This window comes from Eurytemora carolleeae, unplaced genomic scaffold (genome assembly GCF_000591075.1).
Source record: "Eurytemora carolleeae unplaced genomic scaffold, Eaff_2.0 scaffold812, whole genome shotgun sequence".
Taxonomy (NCBI): Eukaryota; Metazoa; Arthropoda; class Copepoda; order Calanoida; family Temoridae; genus Eurytemora; species Eurytemora carolleeae.
The window spans coordinates 4,262-31,863 of NW_019396704.1; the positions used below are offsets into that span (position 1 = coordinate 4,262).

General features: G+C 30.3%; 2 protein-coding genes across 6 annotated transcripts in view; one reads left to right on the plus strand and one right to left on the minus strand.

The window, feature by feature from the left end:
• LOC111707583 (72 kDa inositol polyphosphate 5-phosphatase) overlaps window positions 1-8,577 on the plus strand; it is a gene marked incomplete at its 5' end in the record, with an annotated part of 12,206 nt that extends 3,629 nt beyond the window's left edge. The window contains 8 exons of the mRNA XM_023480709.1: window positions 167-206; window positions 1,795-1,859; window positions 2,429-2,536; window positions 3,599-3,660; window positions 4,627-4,804; window positions 5,013-5,134; window positions 5,360-5,459; window positions 7,136-8,577. Of these exons, the coding sequence (XP_023336477.1) occupies window positions 167-206; window positions 1,795-1,859; window positions 2,429-2,536; window positions 3,599-3,660; window positions 4,627-4,804; window positions 5,013-5,134; window positions 5,360-5,459; window positions 7,136-7,229 (769 nt within the window). The remainder of the gene's footprint in view (window positions 1-166; window positions 207-1,794; window positions 1,860-2,428; window positions 2,537-3,598; window positions 3,661-4,626; window positions 4,805-5,012; window positions 5,135-5,359; window positions 5,460-7,135) is intronic.
• A 575-nt stretch (window positions 8,578-9,152) lies between these two features.
• Window positions 9,153-27,267, minus strand: LOC111707589 (facilitated trehalose transporter Tret1-2 homolog). 5 transcript variants are annotated; one of them, XM_023480717.1, is made up of 19 exons: window positions 27,171-27,267; window positions 26,173-26,258; window positions 24,505-24,596; window positions 22,867-22,937; window positions 21,605-21,701; window positions 20,776-20,844; window positions 19,456-19,561; window positions 18,991-19,068; window positions 18,208-18,280; window positions 17,517-17,624; window positions 17,026-17,107; window positions 16,538-16,596; window positions 15,779-15,875; window positions 13,136-13,239; window positions 12,582-12,677; window positions 10,819-10,858; window positions 10,092-10,135; window positions 9,485-9,562; window positions 9,153-9,373 (listed from the first exon to the last, which is right to left on the minus strand). In XM_023480717.1, the coding sequence occupies exons 1-19, from the start codon at window positions 27,196-27,198 to the stop codon at window positions 9,279-9,281; spliced, it is 1,503 nt and encodes a 500-aa protein (XP_023336485.1). In that variant the 5' UTR covers window positions 27,199-27,267; the 3' UTR covers window positions 9,153-9,278. The 5 variants fall into 5 exon arrangements, with proteins under 5 accessions (XP_023336485.1, XP_023336488.1, XP_023336486.1 ...); XM_023480720.1 differs by lacking the exons at window positions 26,173-26,258; window positions 27,171-27,267 and having other exon boundaries at window positions 22,867-22,932; window positions 24,505-24,589; XM_023480718.1 differs by lacking the exons at window positions 22,867-22,937; window positions 24,505-24,596; window positions 26,173-26,258 and having other exon boundaries at window positions 27,171-27,252.
• Between the last annotated feature and the right edge of the window lie 335 nt (window positions 27,268-27,602).

A 27,602-nucleotide genomic window follows, 5' to 3' on the forward strand; every position in this document is an offset into this window, starting at 1 on the left:
TTTAGTGTTCCTTTTTCTAGTTTAGTGTTCCTTTTTCTAGTTTAGTGTTCCTTTTTCTAGTTTAGTGTTCCTTTTTCTTGTTTAGTGTTCCTTTTTCTAGTTTAGTGTTCCTTTTTCAAGTTTAGTTTTGTTTGAAATTGTTTTCAATTAATTCCATTAATTTTAGATTGGAGCAATCTAGAGAAGAAATCATCAGAGATATTGAGGTAATTAATAGGATAGATATATACATAGATAGATAGATAGATAGATAGATAGATAGATAGATAGATAGATAGATAGATAGATAGATATATAGATAGATAGATAGATAGATAGATAGATAGATAGATAGATAGATATATAGATAGATAGATAGATAGATAGAAAAAATAAACAGACATATAAATAGATAGATAGGTGTAGCAAAATTGAGGCCCATTGTAATTTCCGTCGTACCTAGTTCATATAGTAAATGATGCAGATCCTGTATTGCAATTAACCAATTCCATGTACGTAGAATTTATGTACTATAACTCCGTATCCATATTGTGATTGTTTAACTACCTTATATATAACAGCGCATAACTTGTAATTACGCTCTTAATGACTCAATTATAATCTAAACACCTCAGTTTATATGAGTAACTCCGTACTGATTATTACGAGAGAGTAATCCTGAAACCCTGTGTTGATATAACCAGGTGGAATCGTCCCGGTTAATTTGAGATCGAAATATAGCTTGTTGATAGCCAGGCTTGTGTCTTTGTGTGGCATTTAGAGCACTGGATTGTCCCCGTCATTTGGGATTGATATATAGCTTGTTGTATAGCTAGGCTTGTGTCTCTGTGCGGCATTTAGAAAATTGCATTATAGCTGGATTGTGATAGCTAGGCTTGGGCCCCTCTGTGGCATTTAGAGCCGTGGATTCAGTCCTGGTTGAATTTGATAGCGGACGGATAGTACCTGGATAGATACGTTTCGAGAACTTGTTATGGAGTAGGCGTTTAATACATAGGTAGATAGAAAATGAATTAAAATTTATCAAGACAACTTTCTTAGCCTGGTTTGAAAAATTGATTAGATCGCTATGGCAAAGCTGGATTCCCAAGCTAGTATATACTTTGCTTGTCTATAGGTTTTTTGTTTGTTATAATGATAACCGTGAAAACGGCTGAACCGATCGAGCCCAAATTTGATGTAAGACCTCGCATGACCCAAGGGAAGGTTTATTGATGCTCAGAATTACAATAATTGTCCTTAAAAATTTATGATTTCTGTAAAATTAAAAAAAAACACGTAAATCCGGAAAACTTTTTATTATTGTTTATCAAAGAGAAAATGTTGAATGATTTAGAAACAGTTTAAGATTAAAATAGAAGATGGGCGCGAAGCCGGCCTTGATAGCTTAGTTTATTAATTAATCTAGTGAAAAAATAGTTTTATATATTTCAATCTAAAGTTTTAAATTTAGCTGATCTTGCAAAGTTTTACTAATATAAAGGTGTTGGCACATTTAGTAATTCGATGAAATATCGGGAGTTCAGTCTCCTGGATTGCTTGCTGGCAAAATTGAGCAAACGTAGTTTTGGACCTTTTTTACTTTAAAGAATAGATCATTTACTTAAGTAATAAATGTCATAACTTAAAGGGACAGACCGGCTATGTAAGGTAGTTGAACTGAGTCATGCAGTGTTGTTTCAGGATTAATTTAGTGTACTAGAAATATTATCTGTTTCAGGATGGATTAAGCGTACTAGAAATATTATCTGTTTCAGGATGGATTAAGCGTACTAGACATATTATCTGTTTCAGGATGGATTAAGCGTACTAGAAACAGATCAACTAACATGGCTAATGTCAGAAGGAACAGTTTTTAGGTCAAACCCCGTATTTTTTTTACATTATCAATTGGAATAGAGCGCTCATTTTAATTGTCTAATCCTTATATCTTGCAAGTTGCAACCTGAACATAGATCTTTGATATGGCATACTATATTTCCAACAGTTTAAATAATTAAAGGTTTCTACAATCAAGTTGCAGAGATAAAGGGTTATAAAATCAAAGTTTCTGACGAGTGTTCCTTTCCCTAAACTGCGTACTTAAATCACGTACAGAGTTACCCACACATGAGACATTAATGACAACCTGGAGCTCTTTGGTAACAGCAAATTGGGGTTTTCTTTAATGGTATTTTTGAAGATTTAAAAAAGAAATACACAAGTGTGAATGTGCAGAGGACCAACAATGTGACAAAAAAACCCCATATTCGTCTCTGAAGTCTCATCCTTTGTGGGTAACCCTGTACATAATACATATCTGATTTAATGGTTTTAATCTTCAAATTTATACTCACTGTGTTTTTCTTTTAAGTAAAAATAACAATAAATCCATTTTTGACGACCAAAGCCTTTTTAATCTTTTATAATTTTTTGTTTTTATTTTTAGAGGATTTCGAGAGCATCCTATTTTGTTCCGTCCCACTTATAAATATGATCCAGGGACAGATGAATTTGATACTTCTACTAAACAGAGAATTCCTTCCTATACAGACAGGTATTACAAGAAGAGATCGACATCGTTTTCAGAACGATCGTAATTTTTCGTGAACGATGTTGTCGTCAGAATATAACGAACGATGGACGATCAAGATTTGGATCGTACAGAGAAATATAAAACTAACGAAAAAACGAACGATTTAAAATCGTTCGAACGGACTTTTTTTTACTAAACAAACTAATTAACAAAAGATTTTGAAAAAACTATTGTTTTTTACTGACCAAAGAAATTGTTTATAAACCTGAATAACTGGGTCGACTTGAAGTCTCGTAACGTCTCGATCAGTGCTGTGACACTACAAACTCAACTGTACTTTGTTATAGTCCTTTCACAGGGGGGATGATAGTTTTCTACCTGTGTGCTCAGTTAGCTGTACTGTACACTTACAACTGTTTTCTAGTATTGATATACTATAGGTTAGGCCAGAATCAACTTATAATAAACAAATATGCAGTACGCTCTCGGTATAGTTTATGGCCTATATAGTTAGTAAAGAATTAGCGTACATCATCACTATACACTATAACCTCGTTGTCCTTCCATAGAATATTAAACACTCATGTTTAGCTTTAGTTTTTAAAGGGATTGTAAAGGAAAAATGAAAGGGGTATAGGATGAAACCTGAGAATCTCAGGCGTTGAACGATACCTGCAAGACATCTATCTGATGTTCCTGTTTCGAGAAATTGATATAAAACTGTGTCAAAATTATACGCCTTAGATTCTCAGGTTTTTCCTATACCACCTTTCATTTTTCCTTTACAGTCCCTTTAAGAAATAAAATTCCTCATTATTTTTTGCGTGAAGCTTGCAACCTTTGTATCAAGCTGTGACCTAGCTTCACGAAAAAATGGTAAAAGCAAACTCTAGAATAGTTTGTTGTGCTACAGCATATTTGGGATTCTTCAACTTATTGTTAACACATTTCAAGCTTCTTAATTGTTGTCGAAATAAGCATTTAAAGGGTACCATTGTGAATCCGATATGACACTCTATTAATGAAAGGTCACAGCTCACATTTCGGAAAGAATCTCTTTAAATAATATAAACTGTATTATAGGGTTCTATACAAGCATCACCCCGGTACAAGGGTTAAACCTCTTCATTATGACAGTGTTCAAGGTATTTATTTATCCATATTCTTAATATTTTAGAAAATAGGTTAAAGCAAATAGATTGTTAAGTACTTGACAATCTATGAATGAGGTTTCACTATAAAATTTAAACATAAAAAGAGTATACAGTAATACACTCTTTGTGAGTATAAAGTTTTGTATTAGATTTGAATTCAGTCGTATAATGTGGATGTATTTCTACTTAAAAAGACATGAATGAATTGCTTTATATCTTTTTACCTTAAACAATTTGATCATATTTACCCTAGTTTGAGGTCTTTTTATTATGGAAATATATAACATACAGCTAAAACTAATAGTGTTTTACATTGTTTTACAAATTATTTTGTATTACTTGTCAGATATATATATATATATTTTTATGAGCTAAGAGCTTTATTTTGTTAATAATTGTTGTATTGCATAGGGTACATTGGTAGTTAAGTAGAAGAACAATTAAACAAAAAGCACTTCTTATCAGCTATCTATCTATTTACACACACACATTTTTTTTAATAATTAACTTTTTCTTTCTTTTCCTATTAACATATTCAATAATAAAATAAACATTAACTATTCTCTCATGTTGTGCTTCAAATCTCTCTTCATGTTCAGTATTAACTGTATTAATATATTTGTTATTTACACAGGAAAATTACTGTTACCTTTCCTTGCCCTGTGTTTGAATTTTAGTTTTTATATTATTTGTAGCCATAGGAACCCCAATTCGAATTTGATTAATTTGTGGTTAGTCGCTGAACATACTACTGCCTGTCCAAATTTAATCCACCGATTAAGTTAAAGATTATGGAATGATTTGAATCTGTAATTCAAATTTGAACCGGTGGTAGGCATGGCAGACATTTCAAATTCAAGTTTCTAGTGATAAACCTGTGTTTAGTTGTATAGTTACTAGTGATCATAAACCTGTGTTTAGGTGTATAGTTACTAGTGATCATAAACCTGTGTTTAGGTGTAGTTACTAGTGATCATAAACTTGTGTTTAGGTGTATAGTTACTAGTGATCATAAACCTGTATTTAGATGTATAGTTACTAGTGATCATAAACCTGTGTTTAGGTGTATATTTACTAGTGATCATAAACCTGTGTTTAGGTGTATAGTTACTAGTGATCATAAACCTGTGTTTAGGTGTAGTTACTAGTGATCATAAACCTGTGTTTAGGTGTATAGTTACTAGTGATCAAAAACCTATGTTTAGGTGTAGTTACTAATGATCATAAACCTGTGTTTAGGTGTATAGTTACTAGTGATCATAAACCTGAGTTTAGGGGTAGTTACTAGTGATCATAAACCTGTGTTTAGGTGTAGTTACTAATGATCATAAACCTGTGTTTAGGTGTATAGTTACTAGTGATCATAAACCTATGTTTAGGTGTATAATTACTAGTGATCATAAACCTATGTTTAGGTGTATAGTTACTAGTGATCATAAACCTGTGTTTGGGTGTATAGTTACTAGTGATCATAAACCTGTGTTTAGTTATAGTTACTAGTGATGATAAACCTGTGTTTAGGTGTATAGTTACTAGTGATCATAAACCTGTGTTTAGGTGTATAGTTACTAGTGATCAAAAACCTATGTTTAGGTCTAGTGATCATAAACCTGTGTTTAGTTATAGTTACTAGTGATGATAAACCTGTGTTTAGGTGTATAGTTACTAGTGATCATAAACCTGTGTTTAGGTGTAGTTACTAGTGATCATAAACCTGTATGGGGAATGTTTGAGGTTGGGATTAGACCTGGAAAGGATTCAGTTCCCCTTGCTGGGGGACTCTTCAACAGGTAAACCATTTAACTAAATCATACATTGAAGATATATTTCAGATGAATCAATAAACAGATAAACAAATTAACAAGGAAAACCTTTTATGTTGGTTTAACGATAATTTATAGATTGATAGTTTAAATTTTGAGCAAATGGTGATTACAATAATAATATACATTCTACAATGGTAGGCGAATATATCAATACAATGAAGACGACTTTCGATTTTAATTTTGATTTATATCAAGCTTTTAAACAGCATGAACACACAAATAGTGGAAACAAAGAGAAGCTGTCAATCAAAAAAGCTTCTCTTTAGTTACTTGTAAACTTGTAATTCGGAAAAACTTGTTCACAATAAAATTTAAATAAAAAAGTCGTCTTCATTATATTGACATTATCGACTTCCCTCGTATAATGTGATGTTTTTCATGATTTGTTTGATTAATTTAGAACTAATTTGTTGATTGATTACTTAAGATTGATACTTTAAACATGAAATTAAGAATGCTTCATCAACTATCAAGATCAGAATGGAAGTTTTAGTGATTATGATTATGAAATCATAGCATTAATTGTTTCATTGCTAGATCAATAATTTTATTAGTTGTTGTTATTTGCTTGATTCATCTGTTGGTTTATTGATTGATTGGTTGATTGGTTGATTGATTTATGAATTCATTTTTTTGTTTGGTAGATTTTTGTTGGTTGATCGAATTATTACTTGATTAATGATTGATTTATCGATTTATTTGTTAACAATAAATCCTGTGTGTACCTGGGGGGATTGATTGATTGGTAGATTGATTGATTGATATATTGTTAATAATAAATCTTGTATAAACATGTGCATCTGATGAAATTAATTGATTGATTTATTGATTTGTCGATCCATGAATTGATTATTAATACTCATTGTATAGTCACATGCAACTGGAGATTTTAATTGATTAATTGATGGATTCATTGTCTAAAATAAAACTTGTATAGACATGAATTCCTGGAGAGATTAATTAATATATTGGTAGATTGATTAATTGTTTAATCTATTAATTGATTGATCGATCATTCGATTGATTAATAATTTACCGTGCAATAGAGAGATGTGTGTTTTAGGAGGAATTAACTGATTTATTGGTAGATTGATTTGTTAATAATAAAACTTGTATAGACATGTCTACCTGGAGAGATTAATTAATATAATGGTTGATTGGTTGATTGATTGATGGAATAATAATAATCCTTTATAGACATGTTTACCTGGGGGATCGATTGATTGATTGATAATCAATCTTGTATAGACACATGTATCTGGAGGAATTGATTGAATGCTTTAATGATTGATTGAAATATTTATTGATTGATTGATAATAAATCTTGTATAGACTCGTGTATCTGGAGGAATTAACTGATTGATTTAATGATTGATTAAAAAATTGATTGATTGAATAATTATAAATCTTGTATAGACATTTGTATATCGATGGGTAATTTGGTTGATGCATTGATTGATTGATATCTTGATTGATTGATTGATTGATTTAATAAAAATAAATCTTGCAATTACATGTGTACCTGGATTGATTGATTGATTGACCATTTGATTGATTGATTAAAGATAAATCCTGTACAGACATGCGTACCTAGATGGATTAATTGATTGATTGATTGAATAATTATAAATCCTGTATAGACATGTGTACCTGGAAGGATTAAAAAGAAGATCGGAATCTTTGAAACCAAGCATTGGAAAATCCGCGCATGTGAATATGTGCACCATATCCTAGCGCGCATATAAATATTTTAAACTATGATGAATTGCGCGCATGCCACGTGATCATTGGAAATTTGGAATCTGGAAACTTAAAATCAATCAATCCATACTCTTTGTGGTTTGGAAACCTGCTGATGGTGTAAGCTGTTGATTATTAAAATTTGACTTTGTGATCTAGCAGAAATTGAAGTTCTGATTGTTAAAGGATTGAGACATGATTCTAGGATTCCTATGCTTAACTGAAGACATTGTTGTTGGCTAAACATTAGCCATAGATTTTATTTCAGAGTCTTTGCCACAAACTCTGATTTTCATATCTCTGTTAAGTTTGCAGTTGCAAAGTTATAGGGATTAGAAAATTTGAGTTTGTGGCGAAGACTCAATTCCTTAAATGAATTTTGGGGTTCCCTAAACTGCTCAGACCGTTGGTTTAATTTTGAATCACCGATTAAAATCATTTCTGAAGCTTAAACTTTTACTCGGTGGTTTCAATTTGAACCGGTATAAAGCTAGTTCACCGACGTAGCTCAAATTTGGTCACAGGAAAATAAACAGTTTCATTTTTATTCTCATTGTAAACCCCCGGTCAAATGAATTGCTTGAAGATCTTTTATTGTTTTAAATTTAAATTCTCATTTTGGAAATATTGTAGAATAACTTTGAAGGTCTCAACTTCTCAGGGAGGTTTTTGATTCATTTTCTTTTACAATGACAAAAAAACCAGCCATTCCACATTAAACCTGGATTCATTTCTCATATTCTGATTCAGTATTGTTTGAACATTTTTTTTACAAAAAGCGTTTTCAAATGAAAGGTTCATAATCAAATGTGATTTTAAAAGAAGAAAAGTTTTAAAAGATCTGGGCCAAAAGCAATATTTGCTTTTTTAAAAAGTGCGAAAACAAATTGGAGAGTAAAAGATTTTAGATTCTAGTGAAGCTTCAGATTTTTCTCCTTCCATTCTTTTATTGCAAATTAATATTTCATGATGCACACTCTAAAAATGCAGTTAGATAAAAAAAATCTATAATCAATCAAAACCACGGCAGCACCACATGGAAGAAAAATCAAGCGACCTATGTAGGAATAATGGGGGGGGGGGAAGTACTTTTGTGATACCCTTCTGCTAAATTGTTTTTATGCAACCCTAAGATATTTATAATTTATAATTTAATATTTATTAAATGTGATAATGTATTTTATTTATTGGAATGCAATAGCAACAATATTTACATGTTTAGCAATTTGATATAATTAGGAAATATTTGTAAAAATGGTGTTTGATGTAATCATGTGATAATTGTTTAGATAAATAATTAACCCCGAGATGTTACTGTTTTCAATAAAATAGTTTATGTATATTTTTTGTACTTTATCATTCATGGTCACTTCATGGTACATTTCATTATTTACGGTTATCATCGTTATAGTTAGCTGTACATTATAGCAGCAGTGTGTTTTAAAGTTTTATTAATGTTCTTAATATTTTCAGAAGTTAAAGTTTTCCTTGATCCTTAAGTAGGTTCCTTTAAGTTAGTAATTATATTAGAAAGTTTTTCAAAGTTTATTCTCAGATACAAACTTTGCTTGGCGGTCTTTAACAACACTTTCTAATTTGCAAATTCATTACAATTAAAACTACGCTTGGGGCCTGGAGGGTTTCTCGCTTTAAAATCTTTTTTTTTTTTTTTTTTGATAAAATATAAACTTTTGAATTAAAAGTTTTTTTTCGTTTGTTCACTGCAAATAGTTAAATAGTTCGCGCAATTTACTTCAGTTTAACGTGACTTTATTCGTGAATTTACTTCAGTTTAACGTGACTTTATTCCTGAATTTACTTTAGTTTAACGTGACTTTATTCGTGAATTTACTTTAGTTTAACGTGACTTTATTCCTGAATTTACTTCAGTATAACGTGACTTTATTCCTGAAATTATTTCAGTTTAACGTGACTTTATTCCTGAATTTACTTCAGTTTATATTAAGAGGTATTAAACATATGCTTTTACAATCATTACAAATTAACTAAAATGAAATATCAAATTATTTAACAATTTATAAGTCATTTTTTACTAAACTGCAGTTCTATTTCTTGTAAAGACTTCCCGCGTGTTTCTGGTACAAATACAATAGTAAACACAGCTCCCAGCATGCATACTAAACATATTAATATTTATTATACACCTAGACCTAGACCTGGCCACCTGGTCCTAAACCTGGACCTAGACCTAGACCTAGACCTAGACCTGGACCTAGACCTAGATTAACCTGCTGAATAAAAGTAGAAAGCTCCGCTTTCTTGAAGAAGTAATGTGAGATCAATGAATGATTTTGTTGAGATGAATCCTAAGCAAACAATTCATCATATTTTATCCAGGAAAACGTTAGCTTTACTATAGTACGATAAAAGGGTTTCTATTTGTCTATAATTTAGCGGATTTTCATGATGATTTTTACCAAACCAATTTTAAGTATGATTCAAGTTGATTGTGCTTTCTGGACCCCTCAGTTTAGGCTTAGGTTAATGAACCTTGCAGGGTTATAGACAGGGTTATCCATGAAGGAGGAGACTTCAGAGACGACTTTTATTATATATATATATATATATTTGCTTACAATTTATGGTTCCCTGAAACTGTAAATTTTCTTTTTTTCCAAATCAATTATTTTTAGGTCGTTATTAAAGGGACTGTAAGCAAAATATTTTTTCCTTCTTCTATTTCAAATTTTAATAACCAAGAATTAAATCGTGACTCTTTCAAGATAAAACTTTGTACTTTGGGGTTGAGGGTTTAAAAAAATATTAAAATTGATAAATATAATTTTTTTAAAAGCTAAGTATTTAATCCCCTGTGTTTGTATATGAATTGGTTTCCTATCAGGTACGCGATGAATATTATAATTGAGTTCGCCAAAGATCTAAAATAAAAAAAGAGTTTTAAGATTTAGATGGATGCAATTTTCCATATTTTTGGTTAAAAATCCGAAAATTAATTTTAAAAAATATAAAAGGTATGGGTCGCCACTCATTACACGGTGGAAAGTTTGATTTTGGTCACCCATAAGGGATGATAAAGGATAAAAGGAGATTTTGCAGTCTTAAATAATTCATTCAAGAAATGTAAAACTATTTTCTTTACTTCAAAATGCTTAATCAAACTAAATATAAAATCTACTGCTGCAGACGATAGAATTTAGTCGAGCAATGATTTTTATTGAGCCACCTCAATTTTTCTATGTGGTTTAAAAGTTACACAAATTTACATTTTTAGGTTGATTTAAGGGAAGTAGCTTTGTTTCTGTCTAGAAATTATGTTTTTATTTTAAAAGCATTTTCATTGAAATCAAAACTTTGAATGTTTAAACTTTTAATAAATAGTCAACCTACATCTAAAGGTTTAAAAGTTTGATTGGTTTAAAATTAATATTGATAAAACAGGAAAAAAAAATGACAGAAAAAATTTGTGATCTAAAAAAAAATTCTCCGATATCCTGTTGAAAGGAGCTGAGATATATTGTTTCTATTTTTGAAGTATTATGTTGGGTTCAAGGGTTCATATTTCATAGAAATCCATTTGTTTTTTATTCAATCCATCCTTTACCTCGTCTTCTTTGGTAGAATTTCAGCAATAACAACCCAAACTGAAGAATATATATTTAAAAGAAATATATTTTTTATTTAGACTTGGCTAAGCTAAAAGTACACACAAGTACAGTGGCGTAAATAAGGTGGGTTACTTCCCCCCCCCCCGCCCCCCCCCCTAGAATCTTGGGGACACAAACATCCCCGTTTAGTAACTTGATCTCCATTCTCCATGTTCATGATTACCATTAAAAGGAAAAATGTAAAAAAAATCGAGTTTTTTAATGCAGTAGGGTACTATATGTCAGATTAAGTATAAAGCTCTTCCAGGGGGGGGGGATGAAATGTTAAAAGATCAAGATTATTAAGAATTAAATTTTAAAAAGTAAGACATTTTTCTTTTAGTATAGTGAAATTAACATATTGACGACAAGAAAATTTAAGAAATTAGAAATTAGAATATACAAAGACAATATTTTTTTAAGTTTTGCAGAGTAGCTTTTCTAAAGATTTAAAAAAGTGACATCTTTTTCCTCTTAGAGTAAAACTATTTTTTATGTTACTTAAAATGAATTTAGTTTTTTTTACAGATCTTTGTAGTTAATCTAAAATGAATTACTATAATGAAGGATATAAAACAATGTGAAAGCTGAAAGGTAGGAAATTAATTGCCTTTATTTGATGGAGTTTGTAAATGCCAGAAATGAGTGGAAAATGCAAATCAAACCCAACTAAAACCATTTAATAACATTAATATAATTTAATCCCCTACAGAATCCTTATTAGGGATGGATCGTTTTCACTTTTTTGAAAAAAGATCGCTTTTTTATAAAAACGAAGAAGAAAAAACCAAAAACGTAAAGAACGTTTTAAAAAAACAAACTTATTCTAATAAATGTCGTTTTATAAAAACGGTCATTTTCAAAAACAATCTTTCGTTCTTTCTTTTTTTAACGTTCGTTTTCAAAAACGATCGTTTTTCGGTTTTAAAAAACAGTTGTTTTTAAAAACGATTGCTTTTCGTTTTTCAAACGATCGTTCCTGAAAACAACCCCTCGTTGACGACCATTAACGACGACTCTTAAAGACAAAATATAGTTTTTGGTCGGAAAATCCTAGGTCAAAAACATTCAGGTTATTTGTCTTGATAAAACAATTGAAATAAAAAACGATTATCAACCACTATTTACAATATTACAAATGGTTCAGTACAAAGAAAGCAGTAATGCTGACAATATAGCAAATTGTTCAGTACAAAGTACACAAGAGCAATTACTAACTAAAAAAAACTATTCATTACAAAAAATACTAATTAGGAAATATCTAGTGCTAAGTACAGAAGAGCACCTGTCAATTACAAAATAGAAATAAAAAAGTATTAACACAGTATTATTAAATAATCATAAAAAATTAATTATAAAGTACACAATGCTACCTACAAGCTAAAAATATTAAGTACACAGATTTAGACACAAACTCGAATATTTTGATCTCTTTATCCATGCAACCTGATATCGTAGACCTTTGATATTTTTAACTATGCATTTTGTCAGATAAAATATTTTTAATTTGAAATATTAAAGGTTTGAAAGATATGGTGATTATTATATTTGAGTTTGTTTCAAAATTTTAATTTCTTTATGGTAATATATGGTAATATATGGTAATATATGGTAATATATGGTAAAATATGGTAATATATGGTAATATATGGTAATATATGGTAATATATGGTAATATATGGTTATATATGGTACGCACCTAAAGCTTAGAGTGGTTTACCTAAGGTTCCATATCCACTATTGCCAAGGAACAGTAATGCAAGGATTGCAGTACATGGAACCCATCTGTACTGCATATTTAGAACACCATACATGCCTATGCATCATCAAAATCAACCACAACAACAACATTAACAGCAATTCCAACAAAAACAACAACAGTTCTACAACCACAACATCGGCAGTAAAAACAACATAAAAAACAACCACACCATGAATACAACAACAATAAAACAACAACAACAGCAATATCAACAATAATATCAAAATCAGCATCAACAACAACAGCATAAACAACAATATCAAAATCAACAACAACAAAAACATCAACAACAGCAAAGAAGTAACCACTACTATTTCTACAACTACAACAACAACAGCAACAGCACAATAATTACACCTACAACATCAAAAACTAAAACAAAAACAACAACAACATTATAAAAATAAAAAAAATCAGTAAAGAAAATCAAATTTTTCAAACAATACAAATTTTACTGAGAATATAATTTAATAAAAAAATAAAGATTTTTTCGTGGATTTTTATCTATTTACCTTCGAAACTATTTTCCTTCTCAGCTTCCAGAGTTTGGAAGTAGAAACCTAGAACTGTGAAGGATAATCCCATTCCAAACATAGATATCACAAGAACTGCTTTCCTAATAGCATTTTACATATTATAATCCCTTTCCAAACATATATATCACAAGAACTGTTTTCCTTATATCATTTTACATATTATAATCCCATTCCAAACATAGATATCAAAAGAACTGCTTTCCTAATATCATTTTACATATTATAATCCCATTCCAAACATAGATATCACAAGAACTGCTTTCCTAATATCATTTTACATATTATAATCCCTTTCCAAACATAGATATCACAAGAACTGCTTTCCTAATATCATTTTGCATATTAGAATCCCATTCCAAACATAGATATCACAAGAACTGCTTTCCTAATATCATTTTACATATTATAATCCCATTCCAAACATAGATATCACAAGAACTGCTTTCCTAAAACCATTTTACCCATATCACAAGAACTGCTTTCCTAAAACCATTTTACCCATTATAATCCCATTCCAAACATAGATATCACAAGAACTGCTTTCCTAAAACCATTTTAACCATTATAATCCCTTTCCAAACATAGATATTACAAGAACTGCTTTCCTAAAACCATTTTACCCATTATAATCCCTTTCCAAACAAAGATATTACAAGAACTGTATTCCAAATCCTATTATTTACATCAAAACTAAAAATCCCATTCCAAACATAGATATCAGTAGAACAGAACTGCTTTCCAAATAACATTATTCACATTAAAATCCCATTCCAAACATAGATATCAGTAGAACTGCTTTCCAAATCCCATTATATACATTATAATCCCATTCCAAATATAGATATCACTAGAACTGCTCTTCTAATCCCATTATAAACATTATAATCCTATTCCAAACATAGATATCACTAGAACTGCTTTCCAAATCCCATTATGCACATTATAATCTCATTCCAACCATAGATATCACTAGAACTGCTTTCCTAATCCCATTATACACATTATAATCCCATTCCAAACATAGATATCACTAGAACTGCTTTCCTAATCCCATTGTATACATTATAATCCCATTCCAAACATAGATATCACTAGAACTGCTTTCCTAATCCCATTATATACATTATAATCCTATTCCAAACATAGATATCACTAGAACTGTTTTCCGAATTCCATTATACACTTTATAATCCCATTCCAAACATAGATATCACTAAAACTGTTTTTCTAATCCCACATTATTCTTTTTATAATCCTAATCGAAACATAGATATCACCAGAACTGTTTTCCTAATCCAATTATACACATTACATTGTACAATTTGTGATTTAAGAACTGTTAAAAATCTTGAATCTTTTGCACAAGGTTGTAATGTACAATCTAGAAATCAGAACAAATTTTGAGTGAAACAAAATATGATATACAATCATATTCCTTTTGACCAAGAATGGAAATTACCCATTCTTCATGAATTACTTAAAGTCAAAGAAGATAATTTTGTTCTAAACAACTTTGATGATAATGAGATCGCAACCATGATCAGCTTTTTATGTTCCGACTAGAAACTTTATTTGTATATTATACTTTATTCTTGTTTTTGTTTTGTCATATTCTACCATTTTACCTTTGTGTACGAAATAAATCTATAATAATAATCTTATTCCAAACATGAATTTCTAATCACATTTGTAATTGATTTTAAATTTGTCCCAACGGTTTATCATACCAGCTTTAGCTTAAACAGTTAAAACTGTTAAGAGTTCTTGGGGCAATTGTGTTAATAAAATAACATTTAAATACATATATTTAGCTTGTAGCTGGGTGGGTGGGTGTTTGTATTCAAAACACTTCAAACCAGCTAAAGGACGATTCTGGGATCCGCATGACTCCGTGCACATAGATTCAGACTGATTTTCAAAAGTCTCATCAATCTTTCAGACAGGGTCGACTTTGAAGTGTCGCAACGCCTTGGGCTTTGATTTTACCGCTCTAACTCACGAATGATTTTCTGTACCTCTAATTATATGTACATTTTGGCCCTATAAAGCACTTGTTGTTAGGCTTGGCATTTAGGAAGAAATTGGCAAAATTCTCATCGAGTTTTGCTTGAGGGCTTGAGACCTTTAAACCACAGTGCATGTGCATGTGGTGGAAATCATTTAATTTTGCCTAAAAATATGTTTAACCACAAAATAATTAGAAAATCACCAAGAAAAAGAGGAATCCTTAAAATTTTTTAAAAAATGATCGGCCGGTAGGCATGTAAAACAACAAAAAATATTATGTACAATTAGAATTGTACATAATAATTCAGTTTAAAGTAAAGACTAATGGAATGTTAGTTTAATGTTTAGTTCCCCAAATATAATATGATACAGCTGGTTACCCACAAAGGATGAGACTTTAATAACAACCTGAACTAAAGCTGTTAGTATAAGGATGAAGATGGACTATGCGACTAAGTTAAGTTGTTTAAGGTGAATTATATGTTCAATGTTTAACACAGTTAGAAATAAGTTTATTTACAATAAAAAAATTCAAGAAAAAACGGAATACATTCCGAACAGTCGTCTCTGAATTCTCAACCTTTTATGGGTAACCTTGTAGGTTAAACTTACCTGGCAAATTTGACGAGAACAAGAGTTGCGAACAAACATGAAAGAACTAGGATAATCCCAACTGTTATACTAGATAAGTTAGCATCGAATTCAGTTCCTAGAAAGAGAAAAAAATATCAAATTTGTTTTTGGTCCTTTGATTTGGGCCCGTCCTCTCTCTGGAATGCATGCTAGTACTTCCCCTGCTCCCTTCTAAAAAAATACCAAGTTCCCGATATTATAATGTTTCAAGTTGTATGATAGATAGATAAATTGTCTCGACTGTTTGCTCTTTTTAAGAATGAAAGAAAATATAATTTACATTTTAAGAACGTGTAGAATAAGTTGTAATATATACAGTAGTCGTCGTTTTTATCAATTCAATGAAGAACGACTCTTTTCGATTTAACTGTTTATTTCTAATAAGCTTTTTAATTAACAAGTTAACAAAAAACAAAGAGAAGCTGTTGACAGTTATTTTTGCGTCCATGTTTAAAAGATTAATAAAAATCAAAATTGAAATCGTCTTTATTGTATCTATATATACTACGAATACTATAGAACTGAGCAGCAATAGAATATTTCTTTGGTTCGATTTTAAAAATTGCAGGTTTTCCTTTTTGCCTAAAATCTTATATTGTAGATTTTGAAAAATAAAATTGTAATAAAAGTAAAACTCTTCAAAATCCTTGTTTCTCAGATATAAATTGTTGACATAAAACAAACATTATCAAAAAACAGTTTATTTTTTTTTATTGTAAATTTGTAAATATTGATTACCTGAATCTTTCAGGATTGTGTTACAATAAGCAATGATTACCCCCATACCAGACATATTTCTAAAAATTAAAAAATAATTATTTTTGTTAAAGGGACTGAAAGCGTAATTTAATGTGATCCTCCGTGCAAAAATATCACAATGCCCGATTAACAACAGTACCCCTTGAAATCTTAATCTGATCAAAAATGTGGAACATTGTTTCAAGGGTTTGAGAAGAATTCCATTGTGCACCCGCAAAGGCATATTCCATTCACAACGGTACCATTAAAGCGTTGTATGGTTATAAAGAATGAGATATCCTAATTAATTTGGTTGAAAATTTATCATTTTCATGGTTTCTCTGTAAAAGTGAATTGCGCATTTCTGTTTCAGAGATTAAAAACTAACGGATTTTAATTATTTTTTAGATATATCTTACAGTTTTTTCTGAAAGAGGTTTATAGGGTATCGTTGAAATTGGACATTTTTTTCTGCGAAACTGTTTTACCTAAAGAACATGATGAAAACTGCAATTAAAAAAGGTTTTAAGAATCCTGGCTCCTTGATCATCTCCCGGATTTTAACTTCATCTAAACCAAAAATAAAAAAATTTCAAATTTCAAATCTCAAGCACCTTGTTTTAGATTAAATATGCACTTAACAAAAAATATCCTATCTATTCCTATATTCGGCCTCTCGAAAAGAAGTTGTTATCAATTCTTTAAAATTGGCTATCACTGATTTTATTCAGCTACAATGGTTCAGCTGGTTCGATTGTTGATTATATTTTCTGTCAAGGTGAAAATTTTGGCATGGTGTTAGCAGAGCAAATGTGTTCAAAATTGTTTATTATAAATCGTACATTATACCAAACTTTTTTTCTGACAAAAAATTATATCCAAAACGTTCCAATTGATTTTTTCATTTCATTGGATAAAAATATTGCAAAGTTTTGAATTCTTTAAAGTTTTTAAAACGATCGAAAACTATTAACTATACCTGATATCCTTGTCTGTAGTTCCAACCTAATCAGTTTTTCTTCCAGAATATTCTCCTGAATATCTCCTCTCAACCATCTCAAAGCTCGTCTTCCTTCTTCATCTTTACCTATGGGAGAGAATATTTATACAGAGTGTCCCACATCAAATTAGACTGCGTCAATAGGTCTAAATTATGATTAAGGGGGATAAATCAGAAAATCTAAGAAGAATGAATCATTTGAAAAAATTTTAAAAGGCTAGTAAAACATTTTTTTGCAGAAAATGCTAGATTTTTCGAGTATTATGTGCGTATTTTGGCGTTAAAGATTGGAGATAATTTAATATGATATGGGACGCTCTGTACATTTAAACTCAAACTTTTTGGACTCTTTGCTACCCCATTCCTTTCAACAGTTAAAGCTCTTAACTGAAAGTCGCCAATTTTATCGTTCTCAAAGTTTCACGGGTTCTTCTCTTTAAATATGAAATTGGCGCATTTTTGGTGATTTTTTTCAGGCAAAATTTTTCCGTCCTAACTGTCCATAAACCTCCCCTTCATGTGATGAAAAAAGGAAACATATTTGAAATGACGCTTGTTGTTAAAAAACAAAATGTCTTTGTGATGGGCTGGTATTAATTATAATCAAATTTATATGTTTAATTAAAAATAAAGAAAAAACATAAATTTTTAATATTTTTCAATGTTTTACCTTGTAAAAAAAGCCACCTGGGACTTTCAGGTGAAATGTACATTCCCAGAACATATGGAACCAGGCATACTATCTAGCAGGAGAAACAAATATAAATTTTAGCAATCTTTTTGGTAGTGTATATGTACTTTTCATGTACATTTTTTTGGTACAAATTTGGTACTAATTCGGCAATATTTCGGTACTTATTTGGTACAAGTTTGGTTAGGTTTCGGTATGTACTTGTTCTGATACATATTTCGCTACGGATTCGGAAATACATCGGTTATATTTTTGTACTTTTTTTAGGTACTATTTCGGTAGCATTTCGGTATTGTAGAATAATGATAGAATATAAAAAAATATTTTTAATATTCTTCGACTAATTTTCAAGTTTCTAATTAAGCGGAGATGTTAGGATACATGTGCTCATTTAAATCTAACAATAATTAAGAAGATACAAAATTATTAAATTTATAATCAAAGAATGTAGACTATATCATACAGGGTGTCCCATGAAACATGACAGTTTGTGAATAGTTTTGGATGTCTTCTTCCACATACTGTATTAGATATTAAAGACTTTTTGCAGTTTATTTCTTTAAAAAATTGTTTAACTCTATATATATTTACTGTGAAATCAATTTTACTTTAATATAACTGTCATATAAAAATGTTACTAGTCTCTTTAGTATATGGAAGAAGACATTTAAAACTATTCATTAACAGTCATGTTTCGTGGGACACCCTGTATAAGCTCATAAAGCGTATATTAATCTTTATGTTTTTTGGGACACCCTGTACCTTTGCTAGTATGAGTTGCCACCAATTAAGAAAACATCCAAGAATGAACATGACTAGCACACCAATACTCCACATTAACTAAACAGTTAGTTCATATTCAAATTTTCGAACAGTGGTCCTCGTTTATTTCAATACAATGAAGAGCATTTTTTTTAAAAGTTTCTATTTCAAACAAGTTTTTTTCAAATTACATGTTTACAAATAAACAAAGAGAAGCTGGTGATTGACAGTTTATTTTTGTTTCCACGTTTGTATCCATGCTGCTTGCAAAGCTGGGTAGACATCAAAATGAAAGTCGTCTTCATTGTATTGATATTAACGACGACGACTTAATTTACTCTAAAAAATGGAGATCAATATGCTGTATGATTAATGATCAATCGAAGTTCTCTCATATTGAGATTGAGAATGCTTTATTCCAAGATTCAAAACATAAAAGTTCTGACCTAGAGCAGAAATGTAAACCTGAATAAAACAACCCAGAAGTCCGCGCATATCCGGAGAACAGATCTCAATTATGTAAACTGAACTAGTTGCCATCACAAACCCCAGTCCAACTCCATTTAGTAACCTAGAAAAACAAAACACAAAGATTTTTGAAACGATTAGTTCATGATAGATACCTACAGCTGGTTACCCACCAGGATTAAACTGTAATGGAACGAACTGAAATTCATTAGAAATGACGGTTCCAAGATTAAAATAACGTCTTCTGCTCTGAATTAAGTAATGACGGTTCCAAGATTAAAATAACGTCTTCTGCTCTGAATTAAGTAATGATGATTCCAAGATTAAAATAACGTCTTCTGCTCTGAATTAAGTAATGACAATTCCAAGATTAGAATAACGTCTTCTGCTCTGAATTAAGTCATGACGATTCCAAGATTAAAATACCGTCTTCTGCTCTGAATTAAGTCATGACGGTTCCAAGATTAAAATAACGTCTTCTGGTCTGAACTTTGTCTTTTTGTGAAATGAAAACAAGAAGTTTACAGTTGTTGAAGGGAATAATACAGTGTAAATTCCCTACAGTCGTCTCTGAAGTCTCATCCTTTGTGGGAAACCTCTATAATTATACAAAAAACATGTTTTGTTGTTTTTTAAACCTTGGTCGGTTTTTAATCTTTTTCAGAACCTACATCATACTTGAAAGTCGTCTTTGTTTTTTTTAGTTATATGTCCCATTTAGTCGTCAACCTACTTTAACCTACGTATGATTCTTAAACAAACCACGAAAGTCTCCTAATCTGGCATATCCAAAATGTAGCCTACTTTTTTTTGTTCTGTCAATATTAACAGAGATATTAATAATTTCGTAAAGGTTTCAATTTTGTTAAATAAAACCAAAATTCTTCATACAGGGTGTCCCACATCAAATTAGACCGCGTCAATAGGGCTAAATTACGATTTGGGGGACAAATCAGAAAATTTAAGAATAATGAATCATTTTGAAAAATTTGATAAGGCTAATAGAAATTTTTTTTCAGAAAATGCTAGATTTTTCGAGTTTTATGTGCGTATTTTGGCGTTAAAGATTGGAGATAATCTAATATAATATGGGACGCTCTGTATCTCCGGTAATATTAAAAGAACAGCAAGGGCAGACCACAAACTAAAGTTTGAGACTGTTAACTTTAGAATTTCACATCTAAAATAAGGTTGACATGTAAATGCAGAAAATTTTATCAAAAAGCAAAGACGAGACAACCTTCAAGTCGTCTTCCAACTGTCATGTTTTGTAAGAAAACTATGAAATTGAAGACGACATTAGAAAACATAGTTTACCTCCCAATATAAAGCAGAACATTGGAGCTAGCAAACAACATTAGAAAGAATCCAAAACAAAATGATCCACTAAAAAAATATATATTTAATGTACCGAGTTCTTATTCCCATATCTATTTCAACCTGTGGGTTGCACAGATTAGGGATTAGAAAAACAGAGTTTGTGACCAGAACTCAGTTGTTTTCTTGAGTTGAATTTATACAATTTTAAGAAATATATTTTTTGTGACTCAAACTCAGAAATTCAGTTGTGAGTAGTTACCACTACAAATTAACTGTATTGAACTCTATTGTAATGTATTGTACTGCATTGTACTGTATTGTTCTGTAGATATACTGTATAGTACTGCATTGCACAGTATTTTACTGTATTGTACTGTATTTTACTTTATTGTACTGTATATCAGTGTATTGTATTGTATTGTACTGCATTGTACTGTATTGTGCTGTATTGTACTGTATTGTACTGTATTGTACTGAATTGTACTGAATTGTACTGTATTGTACTGTATTGTACTGTATAATAATGTATAGTACTGTATTGTACTGTAATGTACTGTACTGTATTGTACTGTACTGTATTGTATTATACTGTACTCTACTTTACAGTACTGTACTTTACAGTACTGTAATTTTCAGTACTGTACTTTACAGTACTGTACTGTACTGTACTTTACAGTACTGTACTGTACTTCTTCAGTACTGCAATTTACGTTGTACATTATTGTACTGTACTGTACTGTATTATATAGTATTGAACTGTATTGTACTGTATTGTACTGTATTGCACTGTACTAAACTGTATTGTACTGTATTATATTTTACTGACCTGGAACATACTATCAGGGAAAATCGTCTTCCATATTTTTCCATAACAGGTCCAGCCAATAAACTACCAACCAGACAACCAATAGATACTAGACCAGCTGAAATAAATAAAGAGATTAATTAAGTCAACAGGTTACATCATCCAATGCTAGTCCACGCATCCGCCCTACACAACAACAAAAATAAGAAAATATTAAGAAAATCAAAATGTAATCCGCAATGTCCAAAATTATAATACATTTACAAACAGTATTGACCTACAAATGTGGAAAGAGTGTCATCTATGCTCTTTCTTTAAATCTATGTTCTTCTTTTAAATGAAAGAAAGGAAGACGAAAAATTTATTATTTAATTTTTATTTCATCATTTTTTTTCGTCTATTACGATATTACAAAACCTTGTTCTTCTTAAAATCTTATATTCTGACATTTATAAAAAATTTAAATCATTGAGATTCGCGAATATATTTGATATATTTGAAATGTATGCACGAAACCATTTAGGAAATATTTGAATATCTTGCTTTTTAAGGCTTCTAAATTTTGTTTGAATGTCACAGAAAAATGTTAAACGTCATATTGTACATCAAAGCAACCTTTTTTCAGGACCTATTCTATGATAATATATATTCTATAATAAAATATATTCTATAATAATATATATTCTATAATAAAAATATGTTTGTTCATGATTTCTTTAAGCACAAACAACACAAAAGCTGTAATTTTAAGAGTATCAAACTAAGAAATCATTTTTTTCAGAAATAAATTTTACAATTCCAAATTCAGATTTGAACGATGTACACTGTACAGTTTACATATATTACCTAATCAGCTTCCCTACTGGTAAGCAATACTCATCTTTATTACGTACCGTGTACAGTGTTCCGTGTGTACTTTGTAATGTACATTGTACAGTACACAGTATATTACCAATCCAGCTTCCCTACTAGTAATCAAAACTCATCTTAATTGTGTATTCTGTACCGTGAACCCTGTATACTGTGAAGTGTACGGTGTACATTGTACATATATTACCTATCCAGCTGCCCTGCTGGTAATTAATGCTCATCTTAATTGTCTACCGTGTACCGTGCACCGTGTACGGCGTGCGTGTCCCTTAGAAGTGCAGTACAGTGTACATATATTACCTATCCAGTTGCCTTGCTGGTAATCAATACTCATCTTAATTGTCTACCGTGTACCGTGCACCGTGTACGGCGTGCGTGTCCCTTAGAAGTGCAGTACAGTGTACATATATTACCTATCCAGCTGCCTTGCTGGTAATCAATATTCATCTTTACGTTCAAGATATTCAATCCTCCATCTCCTGTACTGTACAGTGTACATACAACAAACAAACAAGAATATAATTGAGTATTGCCTCAAACTCTATCTTTCTAATCCCCATATCTGTGCAACCTGATAGTGTAAAGCTTAATCTTTTCAAACTTTTGTACCTGGTAGATTTATCATTTACGATATAATAAAATATAAGATTATTCAGAAAACTAAAGTTTTAGACGAGTAATCAGTTTCTTTACAAGTTTTTTTTTATTATTTTCAGCAGCAGGACTAAAGAAACTGTAGAAAGATCTTAAAAATAATGCCAGTAATATTTGAAAAGATGAAACAACTAAGAAAAATATACCGGCAAATTAAGAACTATTATAAACTAAAAAACTAATGAACAATTATAAAAGTAATACGAACGTATATATAGCATGCATAATTTACCCCTATTTCTGTTGGGGGTGGGGGTCAAGTAAAACGTTCCCCCCCCCTGTAGTTTTTAACATAACCTAAAAAGTATTGGTCTGAGGCTGTTGACATTTTCTGACTGTCCTAAATATCCAAAGCCCTTCTTTTAGGTCTAAAACAGGGCTTTTATACTAACTGCCTGAGTCCTCAGGCACACTGCCTGAATGACTACTTTTCCTGTAACAAACTAAATCTTCGTTTTAAACACTTTCAGTTGTCAGATTTTAGTAATCTTAGCTTTTTGGAAAGCCTATGAAATAAGTAAACGGATTGCACAAGTTTTGCAAAGACATTTTGGCAAATTATTAACATACAACCCGTCAAAAGAAATTTGCACATTTTTAGTTTGTCTTAATTACACATCAGGTTATTTAAAATTTTGTAAACATTTTTGCGTATTTAAAAAAAATGATCAAGGGCTTTACAAAAATGTATGTTTTGTCATTTTTTTAACATTTTTTTGCAAGCATTTTTACTTTAAAACTGTATTTTGCAAAAAAAAATTTTTTTTGCAAATTTGCAAAGTTTTTTGTAAATTCTAAAAGTATAAGAGCATAAGAGCTTTCCAATGATGTATCATTTGTCATATTTAGGAGCGAATCCTGGTTTTCACGTACCCTAGCAGTGATAGGGTTAAGTTGGATAGAAGCGGCTTCAATTAAAAAAAAAACATAAAAAGAATTGCCGTTTGAATTTTGTATTATTTTCTTGGGCTGCGTATGGATGCTAATTGGTCATGAATCATGATAATTGTGATGCGAAAATAAAATCTAATTAAGGACATAATTAAAAAAAAAAAATTTATCTTTCCAACCTGAGGCCGAATTTTAAGAATTTGAGCGGCGGCTTGAATTTAAGCCGCCGCTCAAATATGGTTGGTTTCACTTAAAATTGTATTCAATGTTTCAAAATTTAAGCCGACGCTCAATTGAAACCGGGTTTGGCGGATTAAAGACGCGGCTCAAATTCATTAAATTCGGACACAGATGTTTTAGGTCTTTGGTGTACATTTCATTCTATAAAATATGCTTTAAAATCCTCAAGTTGCAAAAATATTAAGGGCAGTGATCATGCAGTTCCTTTCATTAAACGATTTCTCATTAAATTAAATTTTTGAAAAAGTTTAGTTTGTATGATATCCCTGTTGGTTAGGCTGGGTAGGGCGGGGCCCGTGTACCCCATCACTAGGCCGTTCATGAAGCAGCCCAGGGTAGCACTCAAACCAGCCAACAACTACATCAACAACAGTTTCAGGGATCATAAGGAACAAAATCAAAACCTTTGACTATAATTTCATTTTCATTAGTTTCTCTTTGAAAAATTAATTCTTTTTAATTGTGCGGTTTTTCAATAAAGTAACCTGCGCAATTCTTCTTTAGAAACTAATATTGTCAGAATTAAACACTTTTCAAACTAGAAAAGTGTATTTCACATTACTGATTATTGATCAAATGAAGGGGTGAATGGTAACATTGTGAATCCAGCGTCATGAGACCAAATTTAAAAAATTTGAGATGGGGCTTAAATATGGTTGATTCTACTTAAAATTGAATTCAATTTTTCAAGATTTAAATCAAAACCAGCTTTTGGGGGATTTGAGACACGGCTTAAATTCATTAAATTCGGATTAATGGTAAAATTAAATTTTGATCACGCGAAAATTGTTAATTTTTACCTACTTCTATACATTTTTCTCCAAAATCTTAATCATTTGCCCCTTCCCTCCCTTCTTCCCAAAATCATTACCATCCCAAAAAGCCTAAAAGTAAGAATGCCTTAAAACTTGTCTTCTACGTTTTGTTTATAGAAGAATACAATTTCAAGTTGAATGTATCATTGTCTGCATGATGAGGGAGGGGGTGCAAAGGCGCCATGATCCCCGCAAAAATGACCTCCGAGCCTCAGGATTTGCAGAATTACCTCCAGGCCCCGCAAAACTGGTCTCCCAGCCTCAACATGTGCTCATTTAAATCTAACAATAATTAAGAAGATACAAAATTATTAAATTTATAATCAAAGAATGTAGACTATATCATACAGGGTGTCCCACATCATATTAGATCGTCAATGGGTCTAAATTACGGTTTTCGGGACTAATCAGAAGATTTAAGAAGAATGTATCATTTTAGAAAATTAAATAAGGCTAATATAAGAATTTTCTTACGGAGCGGAAATTTTCGATTATTATGGTTTTATTTTGGCGTTAAAACTTGGAGATAATCTAATATGGTATGGGACCCTCTGTATATTCTTTAATCAATCACCTCTTATTAAGAGCTATTAAGAAAAACAATTAAATGGTTTGGATTTCTGTATGTAACCAGATAAATTTGCTTTTATCTCTTAAAATGAAAGCTAGAGGAGCTAAGAGGTGAAAAGGTCGAACCAGTAAAATTGTAAATGTAAATTTGACCTCCTTCTTCTGTCAAGTTTGCAGTGCATTGAAATTGTTCTTATATACAGAAATTGACAAAGTTGCAAACTTTTTTTGGCCGATTTTTTTCAGAATTTTTCCAAAAAAAATTTATGGTTTCAGTTATATATAGAAATTAAAAGAAAAATTAAATGAAATATATTGTTGTAAACAAAAGTTTTGTTATTCTACATTTGATTAAATTTTTTAGTATGATTATTATAAAAGAATATAACTGTTTTCGAACTTTTTTTTAAACAAAGAATATCTAGTTTTAAAAGTGGGCCAGCTTAACAATTCTTATCCTTTTTAAATTAGCAAATAATAAAATTAGATACCGTTTGTAATTATTATTAAATCTAAAAAAGTCTTTTAAATGCCCATCCAAAAACGTTCCTGTTTTAGTTTTGAATATTTCGAGGACTTTTTGAGATTAAGTTTTTCCACATCACTCTCTGAGACGGTATCCCTAAGAAGCTGATCTGAAAAGATATAAAAAGTTTATAAATACAATACATACTTTGTTACTAAGCCACCCATTTCTCCTTTCTTCCTGTAATAGTGCATTTATAAACAACCCAAGCTTTAGCTTTCTGATTTAATTCTTTAAAGGCGTAAAACTTTTAAATCGGGAGTACCAGGGGGGTATAATCCGTACCAGGGGGGTATAATCCGTACCAGGGGGTTTTTGGGTTAAAAGTGGACGATTATTTTGATTTTAAAGTTTTTAAACATTTGACTATTGTAAAGGGTGTATTATATGACAAATGTAAGATTATAGGAATTAATATAATCATAAAATTTGATTTATTAATCACTAAAATTTTGCAACCTAACGGTGTAAACCTTTAAACTGTGATCTGTTTGGTTAAACAAAGTTTAAAGTGTAAATAACAAACTTTTTTTATAAAATTTATGTACTTTTTAAGTTTTGGCAAATTATTCTTTATAAATAATATGTACTTTTTGAGTTTAGACCAACAATTTTTTATAAATATTATGTACTTTTTGAGTTTTAACCAATTGTTTTTTATTTATATTATACACTTTTTGAGTTTTAACCAATTGTTTTTTATATATATTATACACTTTTTGAGTTTTAACCAATTGTTTTTTATATATATTATACACTTTTTGAGTTTTGATCAATTATGTTTTAGAAATATTATGTACTTTTTTGAGTTTTGGAACAACTATTTTTTATAAATATTATATACTTTTTGAGTTTTGACCAATTATTTTTTATAAATATTATGTACTTTTTTGAGTTTTGACCATCTATTTTTTATAAATATATGTACATTTTGAGTTTTGACCATCTATTTTTTATAAATATATGTGCATTTTGAGTTTTGACCAACTATTTTTTATAAATATATAATGTACTTCTTGACCTGTTATTATTTTGCACTCTCCGCTCATCTTTCTTCTGATGATATTTATGGCTGAAATAGAAGTTATTCGAGCAAATATTTGATTTAGATAATATATTGATAAACTACACATTAAAAATAATTCGTTTTAGATACAATTCTTTTTTGCTCATTAATTTTCTGATTAATCTCTTAAACTGTAAAGGAAACATAATTTTTTAAGATTCATATTTTCTGAATCACTCTGTATCTATTGAGTTGCTAGCTATAGCTCCGTGAACGACTATAGTTTAACTCCTTGTGTTTTATATATACGCATAAAGTTAGGACTTAACAGTCTCACAGAGCATGTGCGGGATATATTTATATATATATATTATATATTTATACAGTATCAAGATATCAGGGGTTTATATATCTAATTTATTAGTATTTCGAAATATCAACTTTAAT